Here is a 17,366-nt window from a genome sequence, read left to right as displayed (position 1 = left end):
ACACTGAGCGTCGTATAAAAATGCTAAACGGGCGGCGATGTCAGACTCCGGGGAGCACTGACCAAGCTGCGTAATTTGACGCATTTTGAGTAAGAACGGTTTGCTATGTGTGTCACATCCACAAATATAACAAGCAAGCCACAAACATATTTTTATCATATATTAACAGACCCAAAATCTCTCTCTCTCTCTCTCTCTCTCTCTCACACAAGCGCAAACCCAAACCATCTGTCTCTCTTCCCCTCTCTGACACGTACGTGCTCTTTCACACTGTCTGTCTAAACCTCATGTTTCTATGAAAAGAAGGAATTCCCCATTGCCTTTTACTGAGAGTTGTTTGGCCTGTACTCCTAATGTTCCATTTGCTTTTTAGTGAACTTCATCCAATATTGAAGCCTAGTCTGGTCTAATCTGAGTGTTTGTAGTACAGAGCAGCTGTGTAAAATGGTCACTTCTTGGAATAACCGTGTCTTCTCTCTCTTTTCTCTCCATTTCTCACCCGGCCGCTCCCCCCCTGTCCTCCTCCTCTCTGTGCACTTTTAGGACTACACACTGACGATGTACTTTCAGCAGGCCTGGCGAGACAAACGGCTGTCCTACTCTGAGATCCCCCTCAACCTGACCTTAGATAACCGGGTGGCTGACCAGCTCTGGGTCCCCGACACCTACTTCCTCAATGACAAGAAATCGTTTGTCCACGGTGTCACAGTGAAAAATAGAATGATCCGACTGCACCCGGATGGTACCGTACTGTACGGTCTAAGGTGAGATCTAATCTCTGAGAGTACAATTTTTTGACTACACAACAAGAACAAAGTGTTAGATGTTTACATTTGCAAATAAAGACATAAATACGTAATATCTCCCAAATGCTGGATGAACATGGCACCAGATACAATAATAGAATGATAAACTATACACTAAAAATTGTAGTAATAGTAAACAGTAATTTCTACTTCATGTTGTCAGACATTTCCCATTTTAATATTTTGTCAATGTACTTTTTTTTTCTTTTTTTTTTTATCAAACAACCTGGGAGAAAGAAAGACAAAAAAAAGAAAAAAGAAATTCCACCACCTTTAACACAATAATGTGTCAATGATTGCTGCATCAGTCTCAGTCAGTAATTAGCTCATTAGAGCCAGATGAAGAAAACTACTGGTGTGAGGTGCAATATGGCCCCTGAGCAAAATTAGAATGTTGATGTGGTGACCTACTTGAATCCTCATTATCTGGACATGTGCACATCACCAACTAAAGGCTTCTGTAACACTAAATTGAGCCCTTTTACAAGGCATCTGCATAATTTGCACCACCACCAAAAGTATAAAGCATATATAAAGGTTTACTTTCTGTCTTGTTTTTGCTAAAATATATATTTGAATATATATATATATATATTTTTTTTTTTTTTTTGCTCTCTTATTTATATTTCATGTGTTATCCTCAGAAAAAGGTAATTAGAACCTGACAGAGAGAAAGTGAGGCTATATGTTGTCTTCATGATTATGTCCTCTGTCTATGCATTAACCAGTTGGAATGCTTCTCCAGATAGCCAGATAGAGAACTTATATTATAGAATCAGTCAAATGTGTACATTTTAAACTTTTATTTGCATAAAGAAGTAACTTCATCGTTGTATCATAGGTGAGCGGGCAAACTGACTAAAAGCCATACAGCAGCCTGCTATACAAGGGCTGTAGACTTTGAACAACAACTCCTATTAGCTCTTATGTTGAAGCATGGCCTACTGAAATAATGACCAAACCAACAGTGCATTACTACTACATATTGTCAGTTTGCAAGACACATAAAAACACATTAGATAGCTTAAAAACCTTACTGCAAATGTTCTATTCGTGAGAAGTTGACATGGTCCTTGCTCCTCATTATTACTGATAATAAAACACTGTCTGGCCTTGGCTTGTGAGCATTACAGCTTCCAGCACAAGCTTTTTTTCTTTTCTCTCTCCGTTCCCCTGTCATTGTTCAATCACATGTACCGACATGCCCCTCCAGAGGCTAAGAGGAAAAGGAACATTTTGAATATTCCCTTATAGGCCTCTTTTCCTCCTTTTCATCATGAAAAGCTATTAACATTAAATTGACCACTGACATTATTTTTGACCGCAAAATTGGATCTGTAATTAGGATTTTAGTTAGAATGAAATCTTGTCAGATGATTGAAACATCCATTTATCTTTGTCATGTCTCCTACCAGAGAACAATTGAAGAGCATATGGTTGTAATGTTTTACAATCATCTTAAACTTATTGGGATGAATGAGTTACTGAGATGTCTGTGTTTGTTGAATACTACTTTTACAAAACACAAGGTTTGATCTTTTCACTGTAAACATTCCTCTCGGAGGCCACTTAAGAAACTATTCTGAATATTGCCCCAAGCTGAGACTTTTGCATGTTTGACATGTTAATGACACATCCCATCTGTTTTCCAGTTGCCAAAAACAAAACCCCAATAGTACAATATAGATTGATTGACTTATTCCACTGAGTTTCAACCTCTCAAAGTTAACATGATTACAGTGCACTTCTCACACCTCACTGATGTCTCATCAGTTCATTTTGCAAATAGGCCTCTGATGCCCAAACTATAAAAAGTTATTGAAAACCATAACATCTTAATGGCCATCATGGCAGCACATTAGCACTGCTGCGGGAGAGTGAAATTAAATATATATAGAGAGAGACAACGAAACACAGAAGGAGAGAGAGGGGTGTTAAGGAGAGAATTAGAAAGAAATCTTATCAGACTTTTTGGCGTCGTCGTCAATGTTATCCATCTTCATTACTCACCCAATGCCCATTTACAGTGTTCAGCAGGTTGTGATTTGCTGAGTACCTACATAAACGCATGTCATCTACATAAGGTTTCATTATGTTACTTTTACTACTTCCATGCCAACCAAAGTAACATCTCTGACAATGATGGATGGGAGTGATGTGTTGAAGTCCAACTGTTTCTGATTCTGAATACTTGAATAGCAAAAAAAAGAGTAAAAAGTCGCTGGATATGGTTAGTGTTGTAGTTACAGCAAGAGCAGAGGGGAAGGGGAGACAAAAGGGCCGTCATTTCATCTTTAGAGATGAAGAAAAGCATTAGATGAAGAGATAAGTGCGAAGGAAAGAAAATAAGTACAGAACAAATTCCTATGGCCAGCTACTTCCCCTCTGAACATTACATTTTCTTGCACTGCAATCCTGATCTCTACACAACAATCAGTCAAATTTTACTTTACATGGAACAAGTTGAGTTAAATAAAGAAAGAAACTTGAGGACTTATCTGCCAATCAAAGGCACAGTAATTAGGTCCTTAAGTGTTTTATTGCAGGGGGCAATGGACCTTCACTTGAGCGCAGTGTCCAATTATGCCAGCGTATTCACGAGTACAAGGTGAATTAGAATCAGATTTTTTTTAATTGTTTTTTACACTCATACATTTTATTTATTGCCTTCAGATTAAATCAGAAATCCCCTGGTAAAAACCGAATCCTGCTGTCAAATTTACAATTAGTTCCATTCTTCCTGGACCATAGCGGTTCAAGGTATTTAGCAGACACTTGATTGTATGAAAAGGCAAAGCATTACACATCAGATTCATACACACAGGAAAAACAGCATCAGGCAAACTGCCTGACGGGTGTTTAAGTTATTTGATGCAGTGTGGGAATAAAGACATTTTCTAAATAAAATCAGTGACATCCTGGACACACTGTACCCTAAATACTGTCAGTTCTCGAGGAAGTTAATGGCATTTAATACTAGGGCAACGATCTGCTGTTCATTTCATAAGAATGGTGCTTGATCACAGCTTTGCGGTGCTTCCCTCTGCGTTCAGTGCCGATGTGCTCATTGCCTGGAACATCAAAAGTAGACAAAGGCACACAGAAGAAAGCTGGAGAGGCACCAGCAGATTGTGAGGGTCAGATGATGCTGAAATAGAACTGAAATAGTGGCAAATCATCCCTGTGTCAGGGCATTCTACTTCAATCGGATAACCTACAGTATCAAACCAACTATTGAAACCAATATGCAAATAAAAAATCCATAATCACGTGGAATATTTTCACATTTCCCATGCACTGCATACGCTATGACAAGTCAGTGCACATATTAATTTGGATGAAGTGGGATTAGATTGAAATAGGGAGAAGAAATCCATCACCCTTGACACTCGATATCATGCAAGTAGGATGACCAGATTTTAACAAATCCTAAATTGGGTCATGGGATCTTGCACGTCAGTGAGTGCACACAAATCCACACAGCACATGCAGATACAGCATATTACTGTCCACTGAAAGCCTAATAAATTATGTAGTTATATATTTGTTATGTCAATAAATAAGATTAGATTTTATGAAACTTTTTGTGGTCTATGAGATGAAAATTGGGTTATCGCAGAAGGCAGTGTTATAACCATACACCATACAAATTAAAATATGAATGATTAAAGAGGTAATGCAAATTATAATGTAAATACTCTAAATATACAAATGTGAATAACAATATCTGAAATTATTAAATTTATTCAATTATTTATTCAGTATCATAAGACAAAGTTGGAGTTTTGTTGATGTATTGAATGTATTTTTTGGGCAAATGCACCTAATTGCTTCCATTTTGAGGATTATAAGAGAAGATCAATGCCACACTCATGGATGTCCATTCAGAATATATCTAGAGTCGGTATAAGCTTAGCTTCACATAAAGAAGCATGGTAAAGAGCTAGAATGGCACTCTCCAAAGTTCAAAAATACAAAAAAAAACATCTCTGAGTCTCACAAATAAACACATTGTCTCTGGTTTAATCAGTCTGTACACAAGAATAAATATAAAGAAACGGGGAAAAAAGGAATATAAAAACAACATGTCATGGTTTTACAAAGAGTTACGTACTGGAACTATCTCTAGGCGATCAACAGTCAGACATTTTCACTTCCCAGAGTCACAGTCGTGACCATGAGGTTGCCAGGTAACCAGCAGAGATGCTGCACAGAAGTGGTGGGCGCGGACAATATGTTATTCATCAAGAAATAGCTACAGCTTGTAACTCTCCTAAAACAAGCTCTGTCTGAGTGGTCTAAGAAAGCAAGTTAAAAAAACAATGTCCAAAGTGACGTATTTCAATGCAAGTCCAGAGATGCCGATAATAAAGAAAGCCACACAGACAGAATGCACTGTTTATATTTAGACAGAAACAGCTGATAGATATTCACAGAGACACACACACATACATATTATCCTCCCTTAAGGGGTCTAAATATTTATTTGCCTAATTGTGGAGTCCACACACACACACACACACACACACACACACACACACACACACACACACACACACACACACACTGTATTTACCATTGAACTGCTGATTCATCCCATTCATTGTGGTGGCTAAAAGGATTGTTTTTATATATCTGTTGGCTATTGTTCTTTTCCCACGCAACTTGTAACACCCCCACATTGATCTAAATCCACCATTTCAAGTGTTTTTTTAACCTGGAAAAACAGCAACGAGTAGAAATTGACTTTAGGAAGTATTATAACAGTGTAAAAGCTAATCATGTCAAGCAATAAAAGTGCCTCTCAGAAGGGTATAGGCCTGAGATGGCACATGTAAAGGAGCGTCTTACCTTTGTTCTTTATCAGGGTTAAACAATGAGCCTTTCTGACAATAAGTTGAGAAATTGGTATACACAAGTACTATTTAATTTAAATAATTAATATTAATGATATTGGGTTGAATTAACATTTACAGGAAATGCCAAACAGAATATTATGCCTTAAAACATTAAATAGCAGTGACTTTTGTTTAATATAAATGTTACAGCATCCAAGTGATTCAGCTCTGTGGGCATCCTGCTCCATCTGTTTTCTTGGTAGGCTGTAGGTGGGAAGCAGCTGGCAATGGGGGATGAGTGCTCTCTGAATGCTGTCATTATCTTAAATCTAAAATAATGCAGCTCTGGCACAAGTTGTGTCTCTGGAATGAATATCGTAAAGATCTGTAGGCAATAGAAGAGAGGTATTCAGATCCTTTGTGAAAGTAAGGATTACTCTACCACAATGTAAACAATATTACATTAAAAGTACAAGTGGGCCAAATAACAACTGTTGCAATGAACACTAGAGATTGGGACAAGGATCAACGGGTATTAAATACTGTAATTATGTTTTAAAAAAAGCAGATTTCGCCTTATGTCCAGATCATGAGTTAAAATACATTTATGTAGTTACTATCCACTAAGCATGTCTGTTCCGAGTATGTGATAAACAGTCAACACATTGACTTGGTCTGAATCCCAAAGATTGCTGGAAACCCTTCAGGCTACTTGTCCCTGATTTGACCTCACAAATTTGATCCATCCAGGATCAGAGTCTTCGAGCTAAATCTGGTAAATATGGAGAGTCACTGCAGGTAACGCAACATATAGGGCTCAGTCGGTGCGGTTGGCAGTGTCCTCAGGCAGCAGCCAAGCAACCAAGCACTAAGACAGAGTGAGAAATGTGGCCGTGCATCATTTAAAGGATGGGAAAAGCGAGAAAGTATGTGAGGGTAAATGGAGAGCGAGACAGCTGCAAACACAATCAGGCACTTACACACACACACACAAACACATCCACAGAGTGACGGCAACATAGCAAACATGCTCATGGGTACAAATGCACACACATAACCCCACACAGACATGCCTAACCTTAACCTTCCCCACACTGTCTTTTTGAAGACCCTGCCAGAGGCTCTTGCTCTCAGTTCTACACCGCTGACTCCATCTTGACACAGAGAACAGAAAGTTGCCAGAAAGTAACTAGCAATTTACTCCTTGGTTAAACACTTGGAAGCCACAGTGCCCCATCACCAGCAGAAAATCCATCAGAGATAAATAAATGCTGACAAAGACAGGGGACAAGAAAGAAAGAAAAGAAGAATCCATCTAAACCTCTTTAGGCTCACACAACCTCCCTGTCTCACTCTGGGCGGTGGAAACCCCTGAGGTGTGTAATATTAAACAGCATGTTAATGCTAGAACTCTTCCCTTTGAACTTCTTTAATGCTACTAAAAGGCACAGTAGTGAGAGTTCCCTCACTTACTCACCCGACGTCCTCAAATGTTCTACCATCTCCTCTCTTTTCACCAATAAGCTCCTGTGGTATATTTTGCCGTGCTGCCCTCCCTTCATGTCGATATTTACGGGGCCACACTTCATCTTACAAAAACATAAACATAGGCTGGTGGTCAGCAAACATATTCAAACTGTGAAAAAAGATTGTACAATAAACCTTGGTAGGGCTTGTGATTATAAAAAGGTATAAAGCGTATAACTTCAGGAACTTCTGGTCCCTTGTCCTTTTGAATAAACAGCTAGTGGACATTTATTATTTGACTAGAAGAGGTTGCTTCCAAAGCCTTTCGGTGACCAACATAATATGTTTTTCTTCTGCAGAGGCCTTAATGGCCACCCACTGTAAACTGTATTTATTCAAGACCTTCTAAAGTAACACCAGCAAAAGCAATGATGTGGAACACTTAAAACAGCATTTGTCCAACCATCTTGTAGATGCAATAGGGGAAAAACAGACAAACACACTGAAAAAGAAAGAAGCTATAGAGAGAATGATTAAGCGATTCAGTGATGTCAGGGTTTTACTGCCATGTATATAATTTACTGTGTGGATGACTCAGACTGTATTCTTCAAATGATTTTCTTGCCATCTTAAACCATATTCTTTAATTAATGGTATCTACCCTCCAACATACAATTCCTAGATGCTCATTGTGTTACCTGGTTCTGAATGAAACTGTCCTTCATGCCCATCACAATGAACAGTTCAAACTACTCATGTTAAATGTGTAGTTTTTAATGAATTACTCACCCTCGTGTCAGCCAAAACAGAGATGGAAAGAACACATCATGACTTGGGTTATGAGGTGCAATATCCAACAGCTTTTTTTGGTCACTTTTGCTCTTCATGGGAACCCTGACTTCTGGCCATGTCTTTATTTGTAAAGGAAGCTGCTGAGGACCATCCTTGAGGGCGAGTAGATCATAACACAATATTTATTTGGTGAATTTCAATACTCCTTCAAATAACATTTTAAGAAGTTTTAAATAAAAGCTACCCTTTGATTTTTGCCTTGATTTTTGGGTAGGTGTGATCCAAGCTGTTTGCCATATGTTGCCTGCGGTGAGCTTGGCTGCTTAGACACAGACGCACATGATTTACAGACGGAATGGGCTGCCTCTATAGAACACCGACCACCACAGCATTGTGAAAGCATTGCTGCATCATCATTTCAAAAGTTTGATAACAAATATTGTCCAGTGTGCAATTGTGTGATCCTTAGATGGCTTGGATTTTAGAAAAAAAAATAGATTACGTGATGCAAAAAGATTGGCATTGCAGTGGCTGTTGGTCTGAATAATGGAATGGATAAAGAGAGAGCAAAGAGAGTAGAGGGCAAAAGAGAGAGAGAGAGAGAGAGAGAGAGAGAGGCACAGAGACACACAAAGGTGATTATCTCTGCTGTGTAACACAGAGGATTGGACTCAAGATGAGCCTCTCCTCTGGCACAAATGTATCTATGTTGTCAGGTGTGCCTAGACGATTACCCACCATGCTGTGCTGCTCTGTGGCAACTCCCTCAGTGGGAGTCAAGTTCTAACACAAGACCAGAGCCAGGCAAAGAATGGCAGCCTATTACTCACAGTAGAGTCCTTATGGTCCCTTCACAAAGTCTGATGGACAACGTATCCTTATCTGTTGACTCGTGGTTGGCTGCTGTTGTTATTCCTTATTGTCCATCCCTGTCTATTCATTTTGATAGAGATTGGAAAGCTAAATGCTATTATGCTGATATATACACAACATATGATGAGGGCAGTAAAGCAGAAGGCTATTCCTTCGTCATACTTTGTCAAAAATATGTATGGATATATGTTTGAAGCAGTTCACTGTCAAATAATTCAAATAATGTTATAACTTATTTCTTTCAATGTGTCTGACATTTTGATGAGCTGGCTCATTTAGCTGCTACTTGAGTAGACAGAAACTCAAAGTTTGAGGTCAACGTCTGAGGTGTGTTTCTTGATCAAATTAGAAATAACTACTCTATAGAGAAAAAAATGAATAAATCATCACTGAACCTTTTCCATGCTAAAGAAATATTCATCATTGACAGTTCTGAAACAGCTTACCAAAGTCAAGTTGATGACTTGTTTTATGTCAAAATTGGATTCTGCAAGCACCTATATACTCCTCCTTTGAGGAGAAAAACACAAAAGAACCTCCAACAATATCTTTTATCCTCGTTTATTCATTACATTTTCACACTCAACAAAATGTTCATAAGGCACTGTTCTTCTTCTTCTTCTTCTTCTCATATAGTAGAAGCAGTACATAATATGTCATATTAATATGCACTAGTCCGAGAACCAACACTACCACTGTTATCTCTGGCCTATTGCTGCCACAACTATCCCACAGAGTGTGATCCCTGCTGTGACTCACATCTCAGGTGGGCCTGACAGAGGACCCACAGGATAATCCAAACAATGCTTAAACTGGGACATAAGGATTAGTTTTGGCTCTGTAATCCCCAAAAGAGTTCCGACCACTGCTGCTGCCACCCCCGAACCCTCAAAGGCTCCTGCATTTATGTTTTGGAGGTTTTGAAGATGTTAAGTCTGCTAGTTGCTCATGGTTAATTGGATGTAATAGGTATTTTGAGTAATGAAGTTAAACTGTACTAACATTTTACCCATAAATATCTTCAAAACTTTGATTCATGACACTGTTGAGACTGATCAAACCACTATTTCACCTACTGACAAACAACCAGTTTGCTGTCAAGCAAAATCTACCACAATGCCGTAAAATGAACATGTTGTGTTATGTGTTTTCAGGATCACTACCACCGCTGCTTGTATGATGGACCTGAGAAGGTATCCACTGGATGAGCAAAACTGCACACTCGAGATAGAGAGTTGTGAGTAATTTGTCCCTTTATTCACTCATTATTTTCTTGTTTCATTTATTATTTTGTTTCTTTTCCAAGCTATAAATCTCTGGACTGCCCTACGTGTTTGTACCCTTATACACTGCCATATGCTTAGCTTTTTTTCAGTCAGCTGTCATGAGCTATGCGTGACTGGGCCAAACAATTAATGCTCTACTGTAGTGCAAGGATTTACTCAGAATTTTAATATTTTCTACATAATCCTTCCCATCCAATTTACTCTATTTCTCGGTAAAAGTAGATGCATTATTTCCTTCCTAAATACACCCTCCCCTGAGTTTGCTCTTTTACCCCCCAAAAGAACTGTATCAGTTCAGCTAATGTAGAGCTGTTTTTATTGCACACAATTTGATTCCAAGAAGAAAGATATTTTTCAACTCCACTGATGTGTCACACAGACTTTGGAAAAATTAATGGAAGGTAAAATGAATTTGAGCATCATCAAATGAACTAATGATAATAGTTCAATAAGTGCCTCTACCCTCACTGGAGCAGCAGATTATTGTGTGTAATATGTGCTGTCCGTGGTGTTGAAGTGATAAAGTAGAGCTATCGCTAATGCTTTCCAAAGCTGCAGACCAGTGTCGAATTAAAACAATATACCACAACGGACTAGGTTTTAAGGTTTGAGTGTGTCCCAGGGCCTTTGCTGTATCGCCATAAGTCTTTTTCAGTTTTCCATCAATTTGATAACAGAAAAACAACATTAAAAAGTACAGGATGTTTGTAGTTTCATTTAAAATGTTGTAATGTAAAATGGCAGGTTCACATTTCTCAAATGAATGTCTTCTTTCATTATAACTTGCTATGCTAACTGCTGCTCCAATGCAAAAAAAAATGACAAAAACTCAGAAGGGATGAAAGTATATTTTTAGTGGTGAATGTGAGGTACAAAAGGTGCCCTCACCATTCATCTACCATCATGGGCAAAGTCATATCTACTTGCTTAGATAAACTTCCTCAGACTTTGTCAAAGCAACTGGATAACTATAAATGCATCTGAAGTGTAGTTTCCATCTAGAGAGAGTTAAGCTTATTGTAATCAACTGTGCAATGTGAGCTTGGAAGCTTACAGCTGGTGCTGGTATACAAAAGGAAATAGAGCATAAAGAGCAAAGGAAGTGATTTAAGCTTCTTCTTTTTTTAAACCCAGGATTGCACAACACTGTTTAACAGTGAAGTTTAGCAGAGGCCTGATACTCACAGCAATGTGTCTGTAGGAACAGTAACTGCTTTGAGAATTTTTACAAGCCATAGTTGTTGTAAAGATTTTACTTTCCACGAAATGTCATCATAAGATCTGGTAGTTTATGTACGCTAGACTACGGATGCACACAGCTCTATATAACAAAAACGTGATGTACGCAGATAGAGACCATTTGTCCAGCAGCAGCCAGCTAAGTTCTGTGAGAGTGTGGTTACAGGAATGCAGTCAGCTAATGGACTTGAATGTGTTTTGCTTGGTGCACGATGGGCACATAAACCAACTGCATTACATATTGCAGCAAGTTCTATGATACCCATGAAAATAGTTTGTTGATATCGAATGCGGAATGAAAACACACATTATGTCCACCTTCAATTGGAAAAACTGAGAACATCTGGGCTTGAGATAGGTACAGTTGGGTTGGCAGTTACATGGCCTCCCCCTCTCCTTCAGTGATAACAGTATAGTTGGTTTCACAGCTCCTAATCAAACAAAAACTTTCCATGAAAAATACAACTTCATGGGACATTATGTAGGGGAAAAAAACATAGCAACTCATTTTCTGATTCTCACATTTAGAAACACCATTGCTGGACATAAGGTCACAGACCAGGGCACAATTAGGAGAGTATTGTAGCAGCAGTAGTGTATTTATGCTGCTGTTGAGAGGATGACCTTCATGCCGACATGGACACAACAATGCTTGCTTGTCATCGATAGTTTCACTTGCCAAAAGGCACATCGAGCAAAAACGCCTTAATCAAACTTAATTGGGATCCTGGTATGCCTTTGGTAAGATAGCGAAGAGCTTGCAAATTGTACCTCTACTGTGCAGTGTCCATTTAAACTACTTGTTTGACCATGGTTCAGTGAATTATGGGAGGCAAGTGAGGGGGAGACAGAGACGGACATTTGCTGTTTACTAATGAGTGTGCCTCACAACACGGCTAGTCATCAGAACCCCGAGCAGGCATCCTTCTCTTTTAATTTGGTGACAGGCTTTGAGTTTAAAACACACTGGCTTGGGACATCCAAGACATGTTATGCTGACCGTGGTTTGATTAACATTTTAACTACGCAATAACAAGCTGTTTCAGTATGGTGATTCCTGTATCAGCACGGGTATTTTGTGCAAACAGGGAAATCATATTGTTTCAATTCTACAAGAAAGTTGATTAAACTATTATCATTATTTAGTTACCTCACACAAAATAAAATCTAAATAGAGAATGAATAATTTTCAAATCTTTCTTTGTTCCAAACTTAGATAGTTCTATCACTTGTTGAATAAAGGATAGATCAATAAATATTACACGTCTGAGGCCACACTCGATATTACAGCTGCAGTGAGCCTGGACATAACAGCATCAAATATATTTGTCTGCGGGCAGAGTTTACATTGTAAACTGCACCATTCAATAAATTTAAACTTCAGAACTTTCTAATCATTTCCACACTAGAACCAAGGCCGTCATTTTGACCATTTTTTTATTTTTTATTTTGGAATGTGATAACTTTGTTAAAATGAAATCCATTCAGCTATAGGATCCTGACGTTTCCTTAATGTGTGTATATTTTATTCTAACATTGTCATCTAATTTAAATTACAAAAGAGTTTTGAGTATTTATACCTTGAATTGCCATAAGGGTCATATTGACCGCATACATTAACAGTGTTTCTAGGTAATTACCGACCCCGGGGAAGAGAGAGAGAGATGTGCAATATGGACTGAAGTGTCGGTGTGATACTAAAACATTCTTTTGATCATAAAGCCCAATGTTCTGCTGAAATGATCTGGTTTGTCTGTGAAGTTTATGAACTACACTGCAGACTGGAGTCTCTGAACGGGCTACGCGGGTTGAATGCGCATCAGCAGCAGCTTTGACTGACAGAGGTACGGTAGCCTTCAGTGTTGATAGGCTATTACTTTTGACGTGTAATTAATCAAATAGTGCTGTGGGCGGGTCATTGAGCAGGGCGACACAGTGGTGACTACAGACATTACCAATTTCTGACATTACAGATCCAGTTGTTCTTAGATTTTACAGTGATTATTGAAATACAATGCTGATAAGGTATGAATGGTCAGAATGACCATTATGGCCATTCTAGTTGTTGTAGAATTAGTATTTAAAATCAAGAATTATTTACATCCTTGCATTTTCAGTGTTCTTCTTCCCTGTTTTTGTTGGCTGAATGCTGCATAAGCTCTTCAGTGAAAGGTTTCAGGATATGGCCAAAACTGTAACACCGCAAAGATGACTATAACACAGGACGTGGTCAATTCTTAAAGAAAAAGTGTACCGCTAGTTTAAGACATTTCTCTTTGTTCTCATAGTTTTATTCCAAGTTTATTATCCAGGCAGATCTTTGATACAGTTTGTTAACTCTTGCTCATAACTCATGCAAATCTATAAAAAAAAAAGGCCATTACTTAAATACCACACTACCTCAACCTCTCGTTCGGCAGTATTATAAAAGGGTTGGGTTTATAACCTGGCAAACCAAGGCCTGTCATCCTGCATTTGTTTTGTTACTACTTCCCCAGCATCTCTATAATGCATGTCATCCAGGACTTCAACTAGCGTAGTAGGCCAGGCAAGGTTTCCCCTCAGTGCAAGGAAATACCATTTCACTCATTATTTAAAAGGGTTAAACCTCCTGATGTTCTGGGTCACTGTTACAGTAATGCAGTGTACAGAGTACAGTATATACGCTGCTGTACAGTAACCCTTCCTTCACAGGAAGCTGATTCTAGTTAAAGATGTAACATTGACTTTTATGCAGCTTTTGAATCAATCGTACTAAAAGCAGGGTCACTAAGTTGTTAAACACTGAATGCTACGCAGAAGCATTTTTGCCCTGATAAGCTGCTTTAGCTTTAGCGTAAGTGTGACTGCAGATGCCTCATTAGGAGACAGAAAAATGTGGAATCTAAGTTCTTTGGCAATGAATTAAGAGAGAACACAAATGTAGGCAAACTTGCAGCCACCAATACAATACATTCATCACACATGCAAGCACAAACAGACAAAGACGTCCCTGTTTATTTTTTTTTAATACACAGAGGGGAGTGAGAGGCACATTATAATTCTTATTTTACACAGTTGCTGTGCACTCACAATGAAACTATCATTTCATTACAGCATTTCTACCAAGTAATAGTTATATTTTCTGCACCAGCGATCCACATCATATGGCCAGAGCCACTTCCACAGTTTATCTCTCTCTGGCTATCCTTGCCCATCAGAGCTCATTTTTAGAAACTGCAAAGATCCTGTGGGGTGTGAATGGTTTTCTACACTTGGGCTTACATGGCTTATTTATTTATCTTATCTTTAGATGTTCTGTCTCTGTCCAGGCACGCAGTCAGCTGCAGCTTGCTGTGTACTGCAAAAGTTTCCAAGACATTTTTAATTGGACACCAGGAAAAACATTAAAGTCGCTTTGAACTGTGTGGAATCAAAGATTCATCTGAGACATATTTAAGCATGGAGTCGCCTGCTCAGCTCACAGGAAAGAGCGAGAGGCAGGCAGTTGTTCAGGGGGTTTGAGTTGAACCTTGTGCCCGTGTGTGACGATGTCTTTGTGGGTCCAAGCAAGCCTGTGTGTCTCTATGTGTTCATGAACGCTGGCCCATATCTGTGGACATGCACCACAAATCTTTGTCTAATAATATGCATTAAGTTGACATGCATTCCTATGAAAACTGTGGAAAACGCCAGATTTTCCAAAACATACATGGTAAATGCTGCAGTTTTGGTTCGGTTGGACAGTTTAGTACAATTTTCATGGGACACATCAAAGGTTTCAGCATTTACACACACACTCCCTCAGACTCCCTTGGTGCTTATTGGAATTATTATATATTTTTTTAAGGGGCTGTTCTCCAGCAAGGCTTGTAAACACTGTAATCTTAAAAAGCCATTATCAAAGATGTGAAGAAAATTAGATAAAACTGACTTTTGTGATTGTTGTTAGTGCCTCTGTGTGGCCTTTAAAATGTATGTCAAAGACGTGTTAATACATACTAGAAAACACAACAATAAAAACTAAAAGTTTTATTACAGGGATATGATGTTAAATAGCACCAGTTAGAAGTAAAACAAAAACTGTTGTTGTCATTAATTGTGTTGGCCAGAGCAATACCAAAGTCAGTGTTTTATCACCTTTCAAAATCCGTCTTTGCCCATTAAAACAAATCAACGGAGACATTATGTCATAAGCTTGATAAAAAGGCCTGGAGTCAGACTTGGTCAGGGAGATATGACAGTGTCCCAGTTAAATAGCTTTAGTATTGTATTGCTATCTCCTCTGATGCTATCGTGAACAATTTCATTCATTTTTGGCCTGTCAACGCTCCCAAACTTTGGAATCCACGAGAGAAGCCTTTGTGCTATCGTAAAACATATTGTCACACCCATAGGGTTTTATTTATTTTTTTAATGAGGGATGATCTTGCCTCTTGTGCCACTGAGAAATCAGGAAGCTAATTTCCATCTTTTTTATTTCATTGTTTAATAGTTTACATACCGTATATACAGTACACTAACTCCTTCTTGTCTGTCATGTATTTCAGGTCATGTCTCTTTTTTCTCACCCTCACTCATTTCAGTCAATTTCATTCAATGGGAATCAGGATAATCTATCTGTGGCAAATACTGTGACGTAATCATTTATTACGAAAGCGAGGTGATGCAAAACTGCATCGTCAGCCTCAATTACGTAGACACAGTGGAGTTAAGTGGATTAGGTCACTGTAGGCCATTTCACATTATTGACTCAAATGTTTGCACAAAGCCATTCTTACTGAAAACGTGTATACACAGGATTGTATACTGAAGCTAGCTGCCCCTGGAGAAGGTGGAATATGTGCATAACACCCCATGATACAAAAATGTTGGATTGAATAGTATATTGACAAATTTGCTCTTCAATGCTTTGATTAAATTGCTTCTCCTGAGGGGCCTGAGGAAAGGCCATAATACGATTAGTATCAAAAGGTTTTATCCCGTTGGAACTGAGCATGTGCATTACAATCTACCTGCTCTATCTTGAGATCATTGGAAGAGCTGACATTTCTGCGCAAGGTGGTGCAAAGCAGAAACGGTTCATCCTCGAGAGAGAATGATTGTTGTAAAAGTCAATCTCCCTTAGATATTGATACACCCTGTGTTTGGCCCAGGGCCTAACGCAAGAGCAGAAATCAGGGGGTCATCAATAAAATAAGCTCTCATCATTTAGGGCCAATCCTCTGGGAATGAACAAATTCACTCAAATTTAAAACTCAAGTAGAGGAGGGCGTTCAGTCGCGATTTTATCACTTAACAAATGTATCCAAAATTAAGTTATTTCTGTCTGCCCTGGGCCTGACCTGCCTTTATTTCATCCCATGTCAACTAATAAAATTGCCTTCTGCTCTGCACTTAGTTGAGAAGCACTAGATGGTCTTCAAGTTGTTTCAAAATGCAGCTGCCAGGCTTTTTACTGGAACTGAGAGGATAGAACACATTCAACTCATTTTCCCATCCCCCCCTTTGGCTACTTAATTCCTTTGGAACATATTTTGAGTATTTATTGATTACCTCTTATGTGAGGTAAAGATGATAATGTACATGAATGTTTTGCAAATATATAGTTTTTTAGAGTATATCTGAACGTGGTGAGCATCCAGTTCCACTTTCCTCAAGGGGACCAAGAGATGTCAGAGTGTGAGGGCGTTGAAAGCAGCCACTGAGGACTCTGTGTTAATAATTCAGAGCAACTAAATAGGTCACACAAGTATTAATTACTCAGAACAGGGTATGGCGGAAGGAGATGAAGAGGGAAGGTAGAGTGAAAGATCTACGGACACATAATAGTAGTTATGACAGAAAAATAACAAAGGAGTGAGGGAGAGCAGTGTAATCAACTGAAAAAAATAGTGGAAGAATGTAGATTAAAAACAGAACAAGTAAGAGAAGAAGAGTGTTTGAGAAAAGGAGAGACCAGAGGAGGAAGACAAGAGGAGGTGTGGTCCATATTATGAGCACCAATCAATGAAACAGCATGAAAGTTGCTTCTAAAGTGTTCTTTCAAATGTGCTTTCCTTCGTCATCCAGCCAGGGCCTGTCAT

At 38.7% G+C, this 17,366-nt stretch overlaps 1 protein-coding gene across 2 annotated transcripts in view; it reads left to right on the top strand.

The window, feature by feature from the left end:
- Window positions 1-17,366, top strand: part of gabrb2b (gamma-aminobutyric acid type A receptor subunit beta2b) — a 55,123-nt gene that overhangs the window by 24,622 nt on the left and 13,135 nt on the right. For both annotated transcript variants that reach the window (XM_031869085.1, XM_031869086.1), the window contains 2 exons: window positions 544-764; window positions 9,931-10,013. In XM_031869085.1, the coding sequence (XP_031724945.1) occupies window positions 544-764; window positions 9,931-10,013 (304 nt within the window). The remainder of the gene's footprint in view (window positions 1-543; window positions 765-9,930; window positions 10,014-17,366) is intronic.

This window comes from Anarrhichthys ocellatus, unplaced genomic scaffold (genome assembly GCF_004355925.1).
Source record: "Anarrhichthys ocellatus isolate YVR2014 unplaced genomic scaffold, GSC_Weel_1.0 scaffold46, whole genome shotgun sequence".
In the NCBI taxonomy this organism is placed as follows: Eukaryota; Metazoa; Chordata; class Actinopteri; order Perciformes; family Anarhichadidae; genus Anarrhichthys; species Anarrhichthys ocellatus.
The sequence above is the reverse complement of the archived record's forward strand: the minus strand, read 5'-3'. Positions and strand labels throughout refer to the sequence as shown.